The following is a 19,391-nucleotide window of genomic DNA, read 5'->3' as shown; positions in this document are numbered from 1 at the left end:
CGAATTACAGTCAAACCTCCATATATCGAACTTACATATATCGAAATTTGTTGCGAGACATTTGTAGATCTTTTTTCCACTTTAGACTGTTCGTCTCATGAAAAATGAAGGTTAGAGGAGAAAATTATGTTCACTAAAGGTTGCTACGAAACTCATAAGGAATCTGGGGTTGAGGGGTGCGTAGATAGGTCGTTGTTTTGTTCCGGAGTTCTTAAATTCCCTCAAGTACTCAATTCTTAGTTGTAACCAGTAACATTGTAAAATCAGTATCAAGTTATCCTTTTTTGTCTGTAGATTATCATTCCTAATCTTTTTAGCTGCAATAAAAATCATTCAAGTTAAGTAGATTGATTTTTTCCTTTTCTCTCGATTACATTGTCAAAACAAAAATCCGCTAATGTTGAGGATCAAGTTGAATTGCCGAAGAATGAAGATGTATGAAAGGGGCAAAAATGTAATTTCTGTTATTATTTTAATTACTAACTTCAATTTAATCGGATCTCGTATAAATTAGAAATTCGGTAAATTGGCTTTCATTCACAAAAATTAGCTTTAATTTTAATGTTTTAGGAGATTTTTAGGATAAAATAAGATTGTTTCTATGTATCGAAATTTCCGTATTTCGATTTTTTTTTGCTCCAATTTGCTGCTTCGATCTATGGAGGTCCGACTGTATTTCTAAAAACTGCATAATAATATGAAACTCACCCCTTTTAATGCTTCTTTTGATTCCTTTGATAACGATTTAGGATATGATACATTATTGTCTGTAATTGATGAAAACAATTCCTCTTCATCTTCCCCATCAAATGGAGGCTACAGAGAAAAAAAGTTTCCTAAATTCCTAAATATACTTTTATTCAATGTATGTGTAAGTCTGTTATAACATGTCCTAAAGAGATGACCATCACTGCAATGTAGTACACTATTAGCTAAAAAGAAGAAAAAATAACTTTCGCTTTTGACTGTAAAAGCACTTTCTTTCGTGAGCCTATTCTAGTCGCGAAATGTTTAAACTTTATGCATGCACGTACATAATCAACTTTCGGTTCTGTTAATATAAAATTTGAAATTTTCAGCTCTCGAAAATAAGTGCTTTTACAGTATCTAAAAAACTGCAACTAAGGACTAACATTTTTAGTGAAAATATTTTATAAAACTTAACATTTTGTTCCACAAAAATATCGAGCTCACTCGCATGGTCTGATTAAAAAGAAGTCAGTAACAACAATAAAAAGAGAGAGAGAAAAAAAAGTTCAGATAACTCTGTTTTATTTCATGAAATCAAAGTAAGTTCACTTATCAGAATTCAAATTAAAATATGAGAAATTTAAAATATTAGAAAAAATGGCACATATCCTTCAGAGTTTGTGTGACACTATCCCCTTTTCATTATCCTCATATAGATAATAGCCGATGATAAAGTAACCCGCGTGTTTCAACAATGAAACTCGCGCCACGGCATGATAATTTGATAATATGTTTTGGTAATGTTTAACGTGGATGAAAAAACTTTATTGTGATAAGGCTGAACTCGATCCTGCAACTTAGCAGTTTTACTTAAGATTCATTTTAGGAAAACGAAGGAACCAAAACAATTCACAACTCTAATAAACTATAGGGGGCGCTGCAGCCACTGTCTAATGGCGGATGAAAAGGTAAAACAGACAAATGCCCTAACTTATAACTTGCTTTGACGCTTTGTGAATAACAATAATTTTTCATCGTGTTTGTGGGAAGCTTTCTTTTCTATTCTTCTGAAATTACATTACATCATAAACTGTCTGAAGCCTGTAATTTACTCCAAAGAAAACACGTGGAATGGACTGTTTTACCATTTTCGGTAGTATTGTTAATCACCGCAAGGTAGCGTATTCGAGCTCTGGAGTTGTGAATTGACCTTATCTACTAGAGTTTAGCGTTAATCCACTGGTGTTAGGGTTAAAATTTCAACAATCAAAATATCACCAAACAGACAATTGCTTCGTTCAAATGTAGAAACAATTGTCACCCGTCGTACCATGATGGGCGACTTTCTAGTGCTGAAATAATTGTGTAAAACATATAATGTCTCTTCCCTCCATTATTATTATTATTATTATTTTTGGAACTTAATCTGCATTTGTTGTTGAAGAACTGACAGCGATCAATCAATTCTAAATGACTATCTTCTATGTTATTTTAGTCAGAGCAGCAGTATATTTATCAGTCATCATTTCACCTTAGTAGTAATTTTTAGCCTAAATTATTGTAAACTCCTCATCAGATCCATGAGTAATAATAATAATTATTTTGAATGTTCTTCACAATTCCATTTAGAACAGCTGCCGAAGTTAAGAAATCATATTATAAAGGTTTCACAAAAAAAAAAAAAAAAAAAAAAAGAATTATTCATATTTTGAAGAACAATTTATATTTTGCATTAATACTAATCATATTTACTTAATAGTTAAAGTAATTGTAATTTATTTATTACCCCTAGTGATTATAATTATAATAATAATTTCTTCCTTGGCTAACATAACTGTAATTCCTTCCTAAGTCTTATGATAACCACAATAGGTAAAATAGTCCTATCCTAAAGCAGAGAGCAAACGTTCGTTTCATTTCGCTCGATCACTTCGTGAATATCCTACATGTTCGAGAATGAATAAGGACATTCAATCCAAATAATTCCCTTTTTTTGACTTTCAAAACTCTGGAGGAATGAAGTGAGAAATTCTCTCATATCTTGAAGAAGGTAGGTATATGGGATGCTGCAATTTTCTGCAAAAAATCTACACAAAACCTTTTTTTTGCAAAATTCATATAGCTGCTACACATAAATAGTATTTTATGCATTACAGACTTATGACAAATGAAGCAGCTAGTAACTCAAACTACTAAGAAAATTATCTTCATGATTAAAAAATGGCTAAGAGACAAAAAAAAAATCTCGAGGAGAAAATTCTAGAAATGAATAAAAAAAATATATGACTAACATTTAAGAATGGGAAAAAAAGGGTCTAGCAATTGGAGGAAACAGTTACAGTGACAGAGGTCAAAGGTGACTGCACAAACAAATGAAGGGAAAGTCATTTCTTTGAAATAAAATGTAAGGAATTCCAAGTGAGCTTTTGTTATACACATTATTGAACCTCAGTGAAATAATAACATATTTCATTATTGGTAAAAAAGACATGTGACTTGAGCAACTTACAACAGAAATCTCTAGCTTCAAGGTTCATGCTCAAAGAGGGGTTTAGGAGTTCTAACACTGTCAAATGTTAATAGAAAGTTTTCATTTACTTCTTTTTTTACTCTTAAGTGAAAAATGTGCGTTCAATTTTAAATGGAAACTGTCTATTGATGTCCTATCATCAAGTTTAATGTTGTTTTGGGGGGAAATAGTGGTGTAAATTGCTCGCAGAAATTTTAGGGGAAAATGAAAGAAAGACTCCAAGAAAAGAAATAAGCAGTGGCATCATTTTGCCATTTCTTCGGCACTGAATTAAACAATTCTAACATCTTCTATCATAACAATTTTAAACATAAGAATTACTCCCCATCTGATTGTCTCCTATTAGTTCATTTAGTTTAGAATCGATGAGACCATTCATTCATCATCATATTTCTCCTATGTCTGCTTTGCCTACTTCTCAAGACAACAAAACTAAAAGTGGAAGGAGGGGGACCTAACTGGTTCAAAGAGAAAAAGTACTAGAGATTTGCGCTTCATTTCTTGCTTCAAAGTTGACACAACTTAAAATACTGATAAATCAACACGCCAAAAAACAATGAAATTATTGATCAACTGTCATCAGTAAAACTTAACACCACATTGCAGTTACCAATTGCTTCCTGTAAACTATTCCAAATGTCTGCAAACCTCAGTGAAGAGGCATTCCCCCCCCCCCCCAGTTTCTACATTATCCTGGGATTTGAATAGCTTAAAGCAATGATGTCTGGTTCTACTTTCAGTACTAAAATTTAGCCAATCGACATATTTCTGTTTAATATAAGCAGCTAAATCACATTCCATCTGACTCTCCTTCGTTCAAGATATACATTTGAAGTCTTATAAGTTTAAAATCATGATCCAAATCTGAAACTAGCCAAGTAGTTCTCCTTTCAATCCTTTTATATAAAGTGACACATTTCTTATGATGAGGAGACCAAAGCTGAACCATATAGGTCTCTAAAAAGCTTGCGTATAATAACATAAAAACCTTTTCAGAATGATTAATTATGCTATCGTGTCCTTGATAGTTTTGTTTTTACTGAAGAACACCACACAAATTTGAATGTGCACTTTCGATTTGATTGCTACCTGAATTTAAATGCTTGACTTAATTCTATCTATGTTAATTGACATAGTTGCTCAAATCTGATCTAAATCTCACTGAAATTCTTTAGTTTGTTTCTATATTTTTGACAGAGCTGTCTTAGCCTTTATGCTGATGGTCTTATACAATTGAACTACAAGTTTGTAGCCCAAACTCTTTGTTCTTAATATTGATATACATGATGGCAATTTTTAAATGTAAATTCAAGTATTAAAAGTAGTAAATGTAATTCTTACCTGTCCCACAAGCATTTCATACAATAAGACGCCATATGCCCACCAGTCCACCGATTTACCATATGGCAGATAGGAGATTATCTGTTAAACAAGAAAGATTCTGTAAAAATAAGAAGTTTCTTCAAAAGTAATAATTTGAATAAAGAAAGTATATTTCAGTCATCTATAATCATTTTGTTATGGTTTAGTACAGGATCCTAAAGGCTAAGAACATCGAAGATGAAGAAGTTATTAATGCCATTTCGAGTTTCATGAAGTCAACTGTATGCATAACTTATCAGCTGAAATTAATGTATATATATGTATAAGCTTTTTATATATAAGCTGCTCCACTCATAATTTTATTGTATTTGTTGGTATAAAAGGGAAGAAAAACTTCTAAACTGATGTATAGGTGTTTAAAATTAAGAAATAATTATTTAGAATATGGTCATCCACAATATACTTTTGAGTTAATTTCTCTATATTAAGCTGCCCTACTCATATTTTAATGGTTTTATTGTATTTGTTGGTATGAACTGAAAGGCAATTTCCTAAACTATTACACAGTTCTCTAAAACTATGAAGTGATACTTATTGAATCGATTTCAAATGAAATATTGGTTCAATTTTATGCAGTCGTTTAAGTTAACCTTGCTTCACATCAGGAATGGGATGAAAAGTAAATCCTCATATAAATAATAGCCGATCATCGAGTAACCCGCTTGTTTCAACTATGAAACTCGCGCCATGGCATGATAATTTGCAACTCCAACAAACTATAGGGGGCACTGCAGTCACTGTCTAATGGCCGACTTAAAAACTAAAACAAACGCATGTGGTAACGAAGAAAATGCTAAAAGTGTTGTGATTTTTGTTCGTATGTATGATATTTTTAGCTTTATTCTTTTTAAATTAATTTTCAAAGTCTTGTGGATATTCTGGCCCACATAGAAAGAAATGAGAATTCAAGAAGCATTACTAAACGTTAGAAATTAATGCAAAACATGTAGTTTGTTGTTCTAAAGCAGCCATTTCCACGATGTTGAATTCGATACATCCATTTCCCATTTTATCCATTCTTGATGGAACTACATTTTCATTGTGGCCATAAGAACACTATAAATATTTCATGTAACAAAACCTTTGTTTACCAGTGTTATCAAAAGAAGAAGATGATACTTCTTTGTCTTGTTTGGCTAGCGCTAATTGTTTTGCATTTGTAGCTGAGTTATTTCTCAAACTGCCGAATCGTTTCATTTAAATTTTTTCTGTTTCGTATGTTTCTAATTTCTGAATTATGATTTAATTCTGTGATTCATCATTAATAAAATTCTTACGGATACATGGTGATAGTTTTCTTTCTAATTGATTATCTTTCTACCATTTTATTCCACACATGATAAAAAATAAAAATGGTTTACAACTGACATGCAAAATCTCGCCAAGGGTTCTTTGCTCGCACAATACTAAAATTATAACCCTAAACTATAATCCCACAATTTTGGCGATGAAAATTCTCAGCGTTAAACATTTTTCATTTTGTTCATAATATATTCAAGAAAATATTTTGCAAACTGTCCATTCCAACTAAATGCTGCAGTAAAATTAGGTTAGTTAAATTAATTATTTTTAAACTAGGCGGAAATGAAAGCCCTGATTCTTTTGCTAATGTTATCAAATCCTTCTTTCGAGCTTAAGATTTAAAAAAAAAACATATTCTTACAAATTCACACACAACAATAAAACAAATTTACCTGGTATAAAGTTATTCTCTTTCAAAAAAAAAAAAAAAAAGCATCGAACAGACGAGAATTTTATGCTAATGCAAGGTTTGTTTATCCAGAGTTTTCTTGTGTTTACGCTTTCGCCATTTATGACAATCATCTCACTTTTTAGAGGGAAATAATGAAAAATAACATTATTTTGAGAAGCTCGAGAATACCATTAAGGGACGGAAAAAATTCTGTTGCTGAAAGCAATCTAAGACACATCGAAAGCGTTAATAAATACTCATAACAAACTGTCTGTGCTTACCAACATACACACGTGGAACACAGTGTTTTACCTTTATCTTTAATTTTATAAATCACCGCAAGGTAGCGTATTCGAGCGCTGGAATTGCGAATTTGATAGTAATATATTTTGGTAATATTTAACACGCAGGGAAAGGCTTTATTGGGACAAGGCTGAAATCAATCCACTTACTTAACTGTTTTATTGGTAAGACTGCATCATTTCAGAGAAATGAAGAAAGGAAAAATAGTCAAGAATGAACGCTACCTACTGGAGTTTAGGATTAAATCCACCGGAGTTTGGGTTACAATTTCAACTATCAAAATGTCACCAAACAGGCAATGGCTTCGTTCAAATGTAGAAGCAATTTTCACCCGTCATACCTTGATGGGCGACTTTCTGGTTATACATAGAAGTAGTGCAACTTTGAAACAGGAAAATAAAATTTCTAAATGCCAAAGAACTTTCCCTTTGCACTTTCCAACATTACAAGATTTCTACCATTCGTAATATTTCACAGAAGATTACAATGTAGGGGAGAGCAATTTCAACAACGTCAGAAACAGCTTCTAAGTAGTAACTTCAGAATTACTAAATGATGCAATGGGCTGTTTACCATATTGCCAACATTTTTTTCTGAAATAATGAGTAGAAAGCTTAATTTCATAACCTAACCAGGAGAGTGCAGCAGTGCAACTAGTTTTTTCTAATGTGAATATACAAAAAAAAAAAAAAAAAAAAAAAAAAGTGGTGCAGTTAACCAACATGGCTCACAATTATCCTTAATAAATGTACAGTAAAACCTTACTCATCCGGACACTATTAAACCGGATTTCACTTCATCTGGACAGCTATTTAGGGGCACGTACTGTTCAATAAAGGGCGAGTTAGCGCAATAATATACTTTTGTAGGTGTGCGTTTTGTAGACCTGTGTCTGTAGGCCCTAAACATAGAGAACAGAGAAGAAATAAAATGGAAGGAGTGAAGACTTTCAATCAAAGATCCCAAGTTATGCGATAGATTTTAAAGCAAAGCATTGGGAAGAAATTAGGTTTCTTTCGCTAGTTTCATGCAAAACATGTCCGCCATTTGTCGTTGTTGAGTCACATGACTTGGTGCCTTCGCCTCAGCATTTGCTGAGCTAATGATTGGAGTTGCCCGCTCCATTTACTAATTCCTGCTCTAAGGCCCTACCGCCACGCCAGAGACATTGAATGGCGTCAATAACAGCAAAAGTATGGCTGACCTAAATGAGTTTATGTACCTTGGTTCAATAGGTTATTATTCAATCAAGTTTATCGCTTATATAATTAAAAACTGAGCATATCTATGTATGTCCAAGCTTCTTCTCCCGAACGACAGTGAACTGACCATCGAACCAGGTAATGATGGATTTGTTATCTTCCCGTCTTCATGTTTGGCTATTTAACATAATCCTCCGATAATAATTAGCGGAGATAGCAATTAAAAACTATTAATTATGAAGCTTGGATTTCGACAAAATCCCTATTTTTCGAAGGCTTTCCTCCATTCAAATTCATTATTCAGTGCTTCATCTCAACTTTCCGCAACAACGCTTTCATTAAAATGTATAGCGGTGAAGAAAATCATTGAGATGAAAGATCTGTTGCCATTTTTTTTTTCTCGAATATGAACAGGTAAAATTCTTGTTTTTGTTTTAAGGCTTTTTCTGTAATCAGGGGATTCAAAATGTTTACTTTTTGGGGGTTTTCCGCAATCTGCCGCAAAATTTCACAGACTTTTTTTTTGGTTCAAGCCTGAATGTTGAACTCGCGTCACTTGACATAACTTTTATTTTCGAGGAGGATCGTGCAAAGCCGGGCGACGCAGCTAGTTAAATCCATGCTTTCATTTATTCAGGCGGTTGAGATCCCCTATTAGTGTGGATAGTGAGGTTTTACTGTACATACTACTTAAGAATTGAATCACACAACATGTATATTTTACAAATTCTCTTACTATTTTCAGGCTCTGGTGTGATTAAATTTGAATAAAGATAAAAATTTATTTAACTGGGTGTTTCACTTACCTCGGGCGCAATGTAATCTGGCGTCCCACAGAAAGTTTTTGTGGTTTTATTCCCTAGAATCCCTTCCTTGCACATACCGAAATCGGCAATTTTGATATGTCCATCTTGATCCAAGAGCACATTGTCAAGTTTCAAATCCCTACAACAGAAAAAAATGCACGTAATTAATATGTAAATGCATCAGATCAGTTGGGCTACCACATCAGAATTCCAAGACATTTTATAAAATTAAAGAAGATAAAGTTCATTAATTTCTGTAAATGAGTTTCAGAAGATAACTTCAGGTCTTTATGAAACAGTAGCAGACCTTAAAAATGGTATAGTCAACTGGCGATAACTCGAAGCCATATAACTCGAATATTTCTTTATGTAGAAGTTTTCATTGGGTCCTAAATTCTTGTCGAACCTACAATAACTCGAAGCTTTTAGCCGGTCCCTTGGGACTGAGTTATTGGGAGTTGACTGTATAAGAGTTAATCACAGGTGAACTAAACTATCGTGGAGGTAAAATAAGAAATAAAGATGCAAGATCAAAGGAACAATATCCAAAACGTATGGAAGAAATAAAAAGCTAAACAGTTGTCATAAAGTAACCAGCTTAGTAGCAATTGTAAATGTTAGACAATAGACAAGTGTGCTATTTTTTTGATAATTTAAAAAAAAAAGAGTGAGAGAGACAGATGTTCTAATCCGTGCATTTAAGAATGTTTCTCAACTTAAATAAATTTTATCATAGGTCTTTTGGTGGTGAAGGAGTGCAGGAAACATTTCAAGCCAGTAAAATTAGGATTTTTTCCATTGAAATACAAGAAAGACGTTAAACAATAACAACAATAAATCAAAAACAAAAGTTAATTTTAACCTAATTTGTTGTGTGATCTGATAAACTAAAGAGTGAATTTTCAAAGTTTTGCATTTGCAGTAGGTTCAGAAAAAATAAGTAAATAGGTAAAAACAGTGGTTGGAAAAACTACATTTCTTTTGTAGCGAACTACAACTACAACTACTTTGGCACAAATGTAGTTAACTACAACTACAACTACTTTGGCACAAATGTAGTTAACTACAACTACAACTACTTTTTTTCAAAATGTAGCAACTACAAACTACTTTTGAAATGTAGTCGCTACTTCGCTACTTTAAAAAAAATAAATAAATAAATAACATACACACCATTTGAGGATTGAATGAAAAAATTTAAAAAATGTTCAGATTATATATCGGCTCATTTGAACATGGAATATTGCAAATAAGTTTTTTATTCTTTTTTTCCTTTACTGAAACGATTCGACAATCCAAACATTTTTTACCATTTGCACGAATATTCCCTGCAAGAAAGGATTAAGAAGTGGAAGGAATTCAACCTTCAAATTTTTAATCCTTTCCTGACAGTAAGTAGCATTTCATTCAAGAAGTGTAACTCGGCTACTTGAAATTGAGATAAATCCAGTCATAATTTGATTTAAATTTTACATAGACATACATATACATGAAAGTGATTTAGATGATGAAAAGCATCTTTTAAACAAAAGAGAAACTTTAATTTTCATTATATGAGTTAATTTAAAAGGAACTTATATTTCGAAGGAATTAATTGCTTTTGAGCTTCAAGCTAGGGTTCCGGACCTGGACACCATCTCATTGACTTTTAATATGTTAATATATCAATACTCGATCGGCGAAAAGAAAAAAAAAGGAAAAATATCCCAAACGGTGCTACTAATTATCTGAAACATGAAACATAACTAAAAATACTTACTTTACTTCAATGTGCAATTTTAAACAACAGTGGACTCTGGCTACAACGCAATTCGACTAACGCGAAATGTCTAGCGAGTTTTACTTGAGAAACGCATTTTGCAGCTGACGCGAATTCCTCACCCGCAACACGAAAAGTTTCGGAGTGGAAGCGCAGGGCTTATATCACCTTGTTTCTTGGGTACTAAATATTAGTTTCGTGAATGGAATTTCCCTTTAGCATCACTGAAAGTCAAAATTTCCCGCACCGTACTTGTCGAAACATCAGATTGTTAACGTACAAATCGCCGCTCAGCATTTTTTTCTTTCTAAATATGAAGTTGGTGAAAGATAATTTCGCATAAGTGAGCTGTTTAAAGTTAGAAACGCATCCCTCGCGTAAGTTGGGGTTCGACTGCATGTGCAAATGGCATTGATGCCGAAAGCTTTTTGCTTAACGGGCAAAGTTTTCATGAACCGGAAAAAATTCGTTTCTTTCTTTCTAAGCCATGCTCTATTCAAGGCGAATATTGGGAAAATGTAAAAGTTTCTATGCCAAACAAACTAATGGCGTCAAACAGATACAATGTATGGCGTCAAAATAATATGTCAGAGGTCAGCTCGTATTTTTTAGTCTTACGAATCTGATAGGTGCGAGTTTTAATTGCGTAAGACTTGCACTAGTCAGATTCGTTTAAAAACGCGTTTTTTTTTTTTTTTTGAAACTTTATTCAAAAGTAGTTTCCAGGAATCGCTACAAACTACTTTTTTTGTAGCGAACTACTGACTACTCTACTTTTTTTAAAAAGTACGCTACACTACAAACTACTAAAAAATGTAGCTACTACAGTAGCGTCGCTACTTGTAGCGCGCTACTTCCAACCACTGGGTAAAAAAATCTTTTTGAATACAATATGCTACCTTACAGATTTTAAAGCTTGAAAAGTTGGTGAAATAGGCGCTAAATGACCACTTTTATACATAACTTTTGTGATTTATTACAATAGATTAAAGGTGTTATTAAAATTATTTTCAACTACATAACCTAATAATTGACTAGTTTCAAACTATCTTGTTTTTTTGATGCAAACAAGATAGTTTGAAACTAGTCATTTATTAGTACAATAAATGACTAGTTTCAAACTAGTATCTTCGCTAGTTTGAAGATACTGCAAACTGACACACGCAAAATCTATCATCAACATGATACATTTTACTCACGCTGAAAAGGCTAATATTTCTTCAGCTACAAGATTAATTTAAATGTTTGTCCTCCTAATGAGAATTACTTCAGAACTTTGAGTAAGCAAACATTTATTGGTCACAATTGTATTTTGCCATCGGTTAATTCTTTTTGCCTAGATTTCAATAAATCTAACGAAGTGAATTTATAAAACATAACATGAGAAAGAAGTTAACATGCACCAGTGAAATAAACTTTTAAAAACAAGGAAAATGAAAATTTAATGTGCATTGTGAAAATGTTTTAAATTTTTTTAAAAATGTTCTTGTGATTTTATTTTTCGTTCAAACTATGAGGAAAAATTCTTTAAAAAAATATTTTTTCATTTTAATATGTTTTATGGTTAAGAAATCATTTGGAAACATTGGGCACTGGAAAAACAACTACTAGTGCTTTATAGCCAAACATCTGAAAAGATTTATAAATGTTTTAAGAAAGCATTGTAAAAATATTTTATTGCCAAAGCAATCAGTTTTTGCTCTGCACAGAAGAATACGAAGTAACCATTCTCAAGTGTACGAAACTAGATAAAATACACGTGTTATATGCATATAACATATATGCATATATGTTATGCGTACTATATGCATATAACATATATATGTTAAAAAAATTATGGTTAAAAATAAATTCCAATGGGATTGTTTCCTTCTGTCAAAAGTAGTACTTTTTGTCACTGAAATTGATAGAATAAGCAAAGAAAAAAAAAAACATGGACCCAGAAAATACTTTCATTTTTCTAACAGTTATTTTTTAATTAATTTTTTTAAATGTCCGATTTTTGAAACAAGGCGTGGTCTTGATGACATCACATATGAGGCACTTTGCGCATCTTTCTACCGCGATTCCACGTTATAATAAGCAAGAAGCGAATTAAAATTGCGCTCTACGCTTGCAATCAACCATATCGTTGCTAATACACGTGAGTAAAGATGCGAATTAAATATTTTGCTCTGTGAATGGCAACACAGAATAGCATTTCATCATTTGTGATGTCATCGGACAGAAGCATAAACATTGAAAGCGCGCCGATTTAAGTATTTTTTTAAAAATATTAAACTTAAACAAATTATTTAAAAAATGGTCAAATCCTATGTTTTTAAGCATGCTCTTTCAGAAAAAAATACTTTTAAAATTTTGGAAACTACCCCATTATCCACAAGCGCTAAAGCTCTTATCTTAGAAGCTTAAAAATTAATTTTTAATATCCTCAGTGTTGATTCGATCATTGGCAACAACAAAGCATCAATTTTGTTCCAATAGTATTTTAAGGAGTAAAATTGGGTACGTTGCCAAATTGATACGTGGTATTTAAGTGTTAAAAGTAGATTATTTTCCACTTACAGACAGCAATCAAAGGGAATTTGTTTGACATTATAAATGTTTCAAGGAAAACTTTCATAAGGCTAAAATTTAAAACCAAAAAGCCTTTTGATGTGAAGAAAATGTAAAAGCCAACATTAGAAGAAACGTGTGTTTCTATGTAGAAAAAAAAATCTTGTTAAAGAAACTACCAAGCTGTCCCATATCCAGGAAACCTCATAGGACCTACAGCCTTGAAATCTAGTACAAAATTATTTCAAACCTCGGAGTGTGCACCTCGGGGCATTCTTTTTAAATTTCGAATCAGTTTTCTTGTAATACTTTTCAAAGCTAAAATTTGACTCAAATTGCCTAAAAAGGGGCAGAAAGATTTCTCACATTCCTTAACATTCTGTGTCATTTTAAAGAGCTTTTTTTCTGCACATGATTAGGTATATTCCAATTTTCTCAATTAATTGATACAGGAGATATGTTTCTAATTCGACAAAAATCGTCGGCTAACCTAAATTCAGGCACTGAACTACAGAACAAAATATTACTGGGGGCCATGCAGTTATAAACGCCCAAGCATTGTAAAATAGAGCAGGGTCGACTCTAGTAGTTCTGCCGCTCTTGGCGATATGAACAAGTGCCACTCCCCCCCCCCCCCATTGAACAATAACAATGCTAATATAAAATAGATATTCTAATGAAATAAAAAAAAAGTAAAGTGTTTACAATTAAAGGGTGATTGTAGTTACATTCTAAACTGGATTTTGCATGTCTAAGCACTGGTACTGTCCAACCACGGATTGTATGGAATTTTCAAACCCCCAGATAAGACGAATGTATCTGAATGAGGGGGAAAAGTAAAAATTTGATGCAGGTATTCCGTTCATTTGAATGAGACTCTGCTTCTGCAAAAGCTGACATCGCTAAAAAAATAATAGATTCTTCCATTTCGGCTGTAAAACGGATATTTGTCTTTCCATACAATCCGTGGTCAGACTATACACAATTATATTTTTACTAACAAAAATACCCGGCGTTCCCTGGGTCAGTAATAATTGTGAGAAACAATCGCTACTTTCTTTCGTTTTCTGTTTACTTTCAATATTCCTGTTGTTCCACAACGAATTTTCGTAACGATGGGTTTTATATTTAATCATTTAATGGGGAAAATACATGACATTTACTGTTTTCTATCATAACTTTTTAAAACTAAGTTTTTTAGTAATAAATTATAGCCTAAGTTGCTGCCTGATAATGTAGCTATCTGTGGTGAAAAAATTGTTGAAATCCGTACAGTAGTTTTGAAGATTACTCCGGACATACATACATACAGAAGTAGCAATTTATGTATATAGATTAACATTAAAGCAGTGCATCTTATGGCGCTAAAACAAATATTAATATTTTCAAATGATTTTTAAATTGCGCAATTTGCCAAAAAGAGTAAATTGAATTTCTAGTTTAATTCCGAACTATGTTTTGCATATCCAAGCAAAGGTACACACTCTAAATTAATTATTATTATTATTTAGTATTGAATGTTAAGACGCTGATACAAATATTTAAACTTAAAAAAAAAGAAAAAAAAATCAAATTCGAAATTTGCCGCCCCTAAAATCTGCCGCCCTAGGCGACCGCCTAAGTTGCCCATCCCAAGAACTGGGCCTGAATAAAGCATAAACGAGTTGTTTTATGTAATTTAGTAACTCAAATATATCTCATTTAAAACATTAAATTAGTGAAAATATGCAACTCCAATTTACCTGTAAATAATTCCTCTATTATGTAGAAAAAAGAGACCTACTGCGATTTCAGCAGCATAAAACCTGAAATAATGGTAAAAATTATATCACAAGCAATTTATTAAAAGTAACATCAATGATAAGAACAAAAAACGTTTACACCTCCTTCTAACTTCACAAAAAAGTTCCTCTTAATTTACAAAATTATACAGTTTTGTTCTGCTTCAAAATTTTTAAGAAATATAATTCAAAGATATGAAATGCAAGAATCATGAAATAAATAGAACTGAAAAGAAATTTTATCCCACTGGAAGTATGGGATTTTAAGGTGCATGAAAACGTAAAAAAAAGTTTTCGTTGGCGTTGAAACAAACAGAACTTAAGGCCATAACTTAAAATGAAGAGTTTATATTCAGTATAAAAGATTATAATTCAATATTCATTTAGAGCATACATTACAACTGCTAAATGCTCAGAATGTGCGAAAAGAAGAGGTTATTTCACAGGATTCTATTATGTATTCGGTTGTGTTACGTATTGGAAAGGGTTCAAAGGCGGGCTACAAGGCTAATAAATGGACTTTCTCACTTAGACTATGATTCCAGGCTTAGAAGGCTAAAAATGTACAGTCTTGAGCAAAGAAGAGACCGAGGGGACATGATTCAGTTGTTTAAATTTATTAAAATGAAAGACGGGCTGGAGTTTAGCACTGAAAACAGGACAAGGGGACATTGTTTTAAGCTATTTAAACCTCAAGCTAACATGGATGTTAGGGAAAATTATTATTTTAGCAGGGTAGTGCAACCTTGGAACAGCTTACCGGAAGAGGTGGTAATGAGCAAGGGAGTAGATAATTTTAAGAGGGCCATTGATCTTTACTGGGGATTGTAAATTGACTAGGACCAGTCTAGCTGGGCCCAGAGCCTGTTGCTGGTCGTCGTATTTGTATTTGTATATATCACTGAAAAAACATACATTTCACTGCCTAAATTGCTGTCAAAAGCAATAAAAGGTAGCAAAATCACACAATCCATTGCCTACGCAGGCATATTCATCGACATCATTAAAGTATCAACTGTAGAGGTTCAATATGTCGCCAGGTTTGGCATTGCATAATTTATACCCCTTAATAAAGACCTAGCACACCCAGAGCAGGGTTAGGTTTCACAGTAAATAATGTTCATTTCGATGAGAAACTTGCCACTCTTACTTTCTAAAAATTATTTTTGAAGACTTTGTATTTTGTCATAAGAATTGTTTTAACCTGTAGTTTAATTGAGAGGGAAAGATTTGAGGTCATTGTTAAATCCTCTTGTGTTTCATATTGCCTGAGTAAGATACAAGAAAAAAACCCACTATAACACAAAAAAGGAAATATGTAGACTACAGTAAGAAAGTATATTTTTTATTAGCTGACACGGTAAGTGAACTTTCTAAACTACATTGGAGCCTAGTTTTCATAAATTAAATTAGCATAATTTATACTGCAGAAGACTTTGGTGAAATAAATCAATTACTTAAGCTTATTAGAATAGAAGACATTGTCTCTCTTGAATTCAATTGATTTGCATCTTTATAGTTACTATACAATGGTCTTAAACGAATACCACTTCTATAAATTTGGAGATTTAACTTTTAAATGCAAATCAGAATACAAAGGCCAACATAAATTTATGACCTTTACACTAACCCTCCCGACCTTGTACCCCCCCCCCCCTTAAGAAATTCATAGACCAACAAAATAGCATTTTAAGTTACAACACTAAAATGCAGCTCAGAATGCTCTAATGATTAACAATGCTAATATCAATACATCCTGCTTAATACATTTTAAAAATGCGAACAGTATAATTCCAACTAATGAAAGGTTTAAATAATTAGTTGCTGACCAAACTCACAAACTTTTAACTTAAATATGAAAGAGTTCTGAATCCACAACAATATAAAATTCATACAAATAATCCATGGGACAAAATATGAATAGATTCATTTAAAATTTTGAATTAAGAGAGATTATTTTTAAGTTCTACTCACGTAGCTACAGGTTCCTTAAATTTGGCACATCTTTGAATTTGAAACATGAGATCTCCACCATTAATGTATTCCATAACAAAATACAGTCTGTCCTGAAAGATTAATAGTTGTTATAAAAAGCTGTAAACAAATAATGAAACAAAAACTAACATTAAATTAAAAACAAAAAATACATTAAAAAAAAAGCAATCTTGACTGACGACCTTGTATTTAGACGCGTATTGTTCGCGGGTCCGAACGCATATAAAATTTGAATACAGTTAAATTATTTCTAAATGATATGGAAAACACGAAAAAAGAAAAATAATCACACCTAGGGAAATCCGATTCGCAACTCCAGAGCTCGAATACGCTACCATGCGGTAATTAACAACACTAAAGAAAAAGGTAAAACATTCCATTCCATGTGTTTTCTTTGGGGTAAATTACAGGCTTCAGATAGTTTATGGTGTAATGTAATTTCAGAAGAATAGAAAAGAAAGCTTCCCACAAACACGATGAAAAATTACTGCAATTCACTAAGCGTCAAAGCAAGTTATAAGTTACGGCATTTGTTTGTTTTACCTTTTCCATCCGCCATTAAACAGTGGCTGCAGCGCCCCCTATAGTTTATTAGAGTTGCGAATAGGTACAAAATTAAAATGAAAATTTGAGTTAAAGCACTTTCTCATAAGCTGAAATGAATTACAAATATTTTATTTATTTAAAAATAGAAACTGGCAACAGATAAAAGTTTTTTATCATTGAGCTTTCTATCCTTGCCGCCCAACAATGACATCGTTACCGATCACGTGAATAAAAATTTAAAACAATAATCAAAATGTAGTAAAAGTTAATATAATTCTGCTTCTGTATTACTTGGGAATTCCTAATTAACTTCGACAGATGTATAAAAAAATTGCTCTTTCGTTAGGTACTAATACTTTAAATGTGTCAGTAAGTTTTCAATACCAAAATTGCAAAAAAAGTTGGTAGTTGTCAAAATCCCTGCAGCATTTATCAAGTCTACCTGTTTGCTATGGATAAGTTAAAAACTATTTGGAATAAGTAAAAGAAACACGACGGTCGAGCTTGAGCTGTAGATGTGCTTTCTTTGCAATGACATGCTTATTGCCGTAAAACCAACATAACGAAGTCACTATCCAGGCTTTGCGGAACTTTTTCGATTCGCGGCATAATTTGAAGAATTTGCATTTTCTTATGGCGCCATAGTCTACCCCTACATTGCATTCTTCTTTCCCTTCAGCCAACATATCAGTCACTATGCTATTTAACAGTTGTATTTTTCCTACTTATGGATTAAGGAAAAAAAAAACTGAAATAAATTAAATACGCGCAAAAGTAATTATTGTGCTTGTAGATGTGTTTTCTTTGCAGTGGTATTCTTATTGCGGCAAAGCCAACATGACTAAGTCACTAAACTACTCCACAGTTCCATTTTTGCTACTTATGAATAAAAAACAAGAAGTTAAAAGAAACGCAGTAGCTGAGCTTGTAGCACAAGGTGTGAAACGAACCATTTTTAAATACGAATAGACGTAAAAAAGAATCGTTAATTTAGTTACTTCTACGAAAAGTCGATTTAAAAGGAACGACTTAAAAAAAAAGTTTATTCGCACAATAGAAAATATTTTGCAGTTTTATAAGAGCTTGATTCCATCACATTGCTTTACGCACGCCGATTAATGAAGACGCCATTAATGGTCGCGACTCCAGCTATTTCACAAGGGGGATTGCTTCGAATAACGTTGTCTAGGTGCAGTGGTCTAAGGATATGATTGAAAGCATATTGTCATACAGCGATATTGCTTTAGCAAATAAAGAAACACATGGTAGCCACTTTTGGCAACTTGAACTTCATTTCTTGGTAACCATTTTCAATGAAATGGTCGCCCGTTAATATGGAGCTTTATTCCAGTATATTTATAATCAGGAAATATGCAAGGGAAAGGAAAAAATGTATGTATAGAAGAGAAAAGAATTTGCTCTCACTGTGGTTTGAAAGCAGGAGTGTAGTTGCACGAGGAAGGGCGGTTTGTTGGCGAGCGCCAGGACCCTCTTCTCGATCATGGCGCACTCGACATCGTCATCTTGGATGATGACATCCTTTTTCAGAATCTTGATGGCATACAGCTCGTCCGTACCTTTACGTTCGGCCAACATCACCTGCGGCCCGAAGAAAGAAAAGGATGAAATAAGTAATGGGTATATTTTGTGAAACAAATTACATATTTACAGCTATCTCTCTAAAGATTGCGTACTATACACCCATACACTGTAAAAAAATTCAGGAAACTTTTATGGTAAATATTACTGTAAAATAGAGTGTTTACAGTACAGAAAAACTTACAGTAAATTGTACATAAAAAATAAACAATTGCAGAACCAATTGATACACCACGTGAGTTACAGTGCGAAGCAGATAACACTGTATTTCCCCTCACTCGATGTGTCCCAACTGGTATGTTGGTCCGCAAATCCGCCTGCCACTGCGAAAGTTCCTAGATCAAAACTGCTGCCTCGCATGTAGCGTTCTTTTACTTCTCGTTTACTCTACTGTTTGACCACGGATTGTATGGAATTGGCAAACATCCAGTTAAGGCGACTGCATTTGAATGAGGGGAAAAATAAAAATTTTATGCGCGTATTCCGCTCATTTGAATGAGACTCTGCTTAGTTTAGAGGCTAACATACATCTGCAAAACCTGACATCC

At 32.9% G+C, this 19,391-nt stretch overlaps 1 protein-coding gene across 2 annotated transcripts in view; it reads right to left on the bottom strand.

Moving 5' to 3' along the window:
* LOC129228497 (protein kinase C, brain isozyme-like) overlaps window positions 1–19,391 on the bottom strand; it is a 240,001-nt gene that overhangs the window by 47,951 nt on the left and 172,659 nt on the right. For both annotated transcript variants that reach the window (XM_054863185.1, XM_054863179.1), the window contains exons 9-14: window positions 18,670–18,843; window positions 16,678–16,769; window positions 14,665–14,727; window positions 8,608–8,746; window positions 4,562–4,642; window positions 709–816 (exon numbers count right to left, since the gene is read on the bottom strand). In XM_054863185.1, the coding sequence (XP_054719160.1) occupies window positions 709–816; window positions 4,562–4,642; window positions 8,608–8,746; window positions 14,665–14,727; window positions 16,678–16,769; window positions 18,670–18,843 (657 nt within the window). The remainder of the gene's footprint in view (window positions 1–708; window positions 817–4,561; window positions 4,643–8,607; window positions 8,747–14,664; window positions 14,728–16,677; window positions 16,770–18,669; window positions 18,844–19,391) is intronic.

The sequence above is a fragment of the Uloborus diversus genome, chromosome 1 (genome assembly GCF_026930045.1).
Source record: "Uloborus diversus isolate 005 chromosome 1, Udiv.v.3.1, whole genome shotgun sequence".
NCBI classification, from domain to species: Eukaryota; Metazoa; Arthropoda; class Arachnida; order Araneae; family Uloboridae; genus Uloborus; species Uloborus diversus.
Note: the sequence above shows the minus strand (reverse complement) of the source record. Positions and strands in the feature narration are given on the sequence as shown.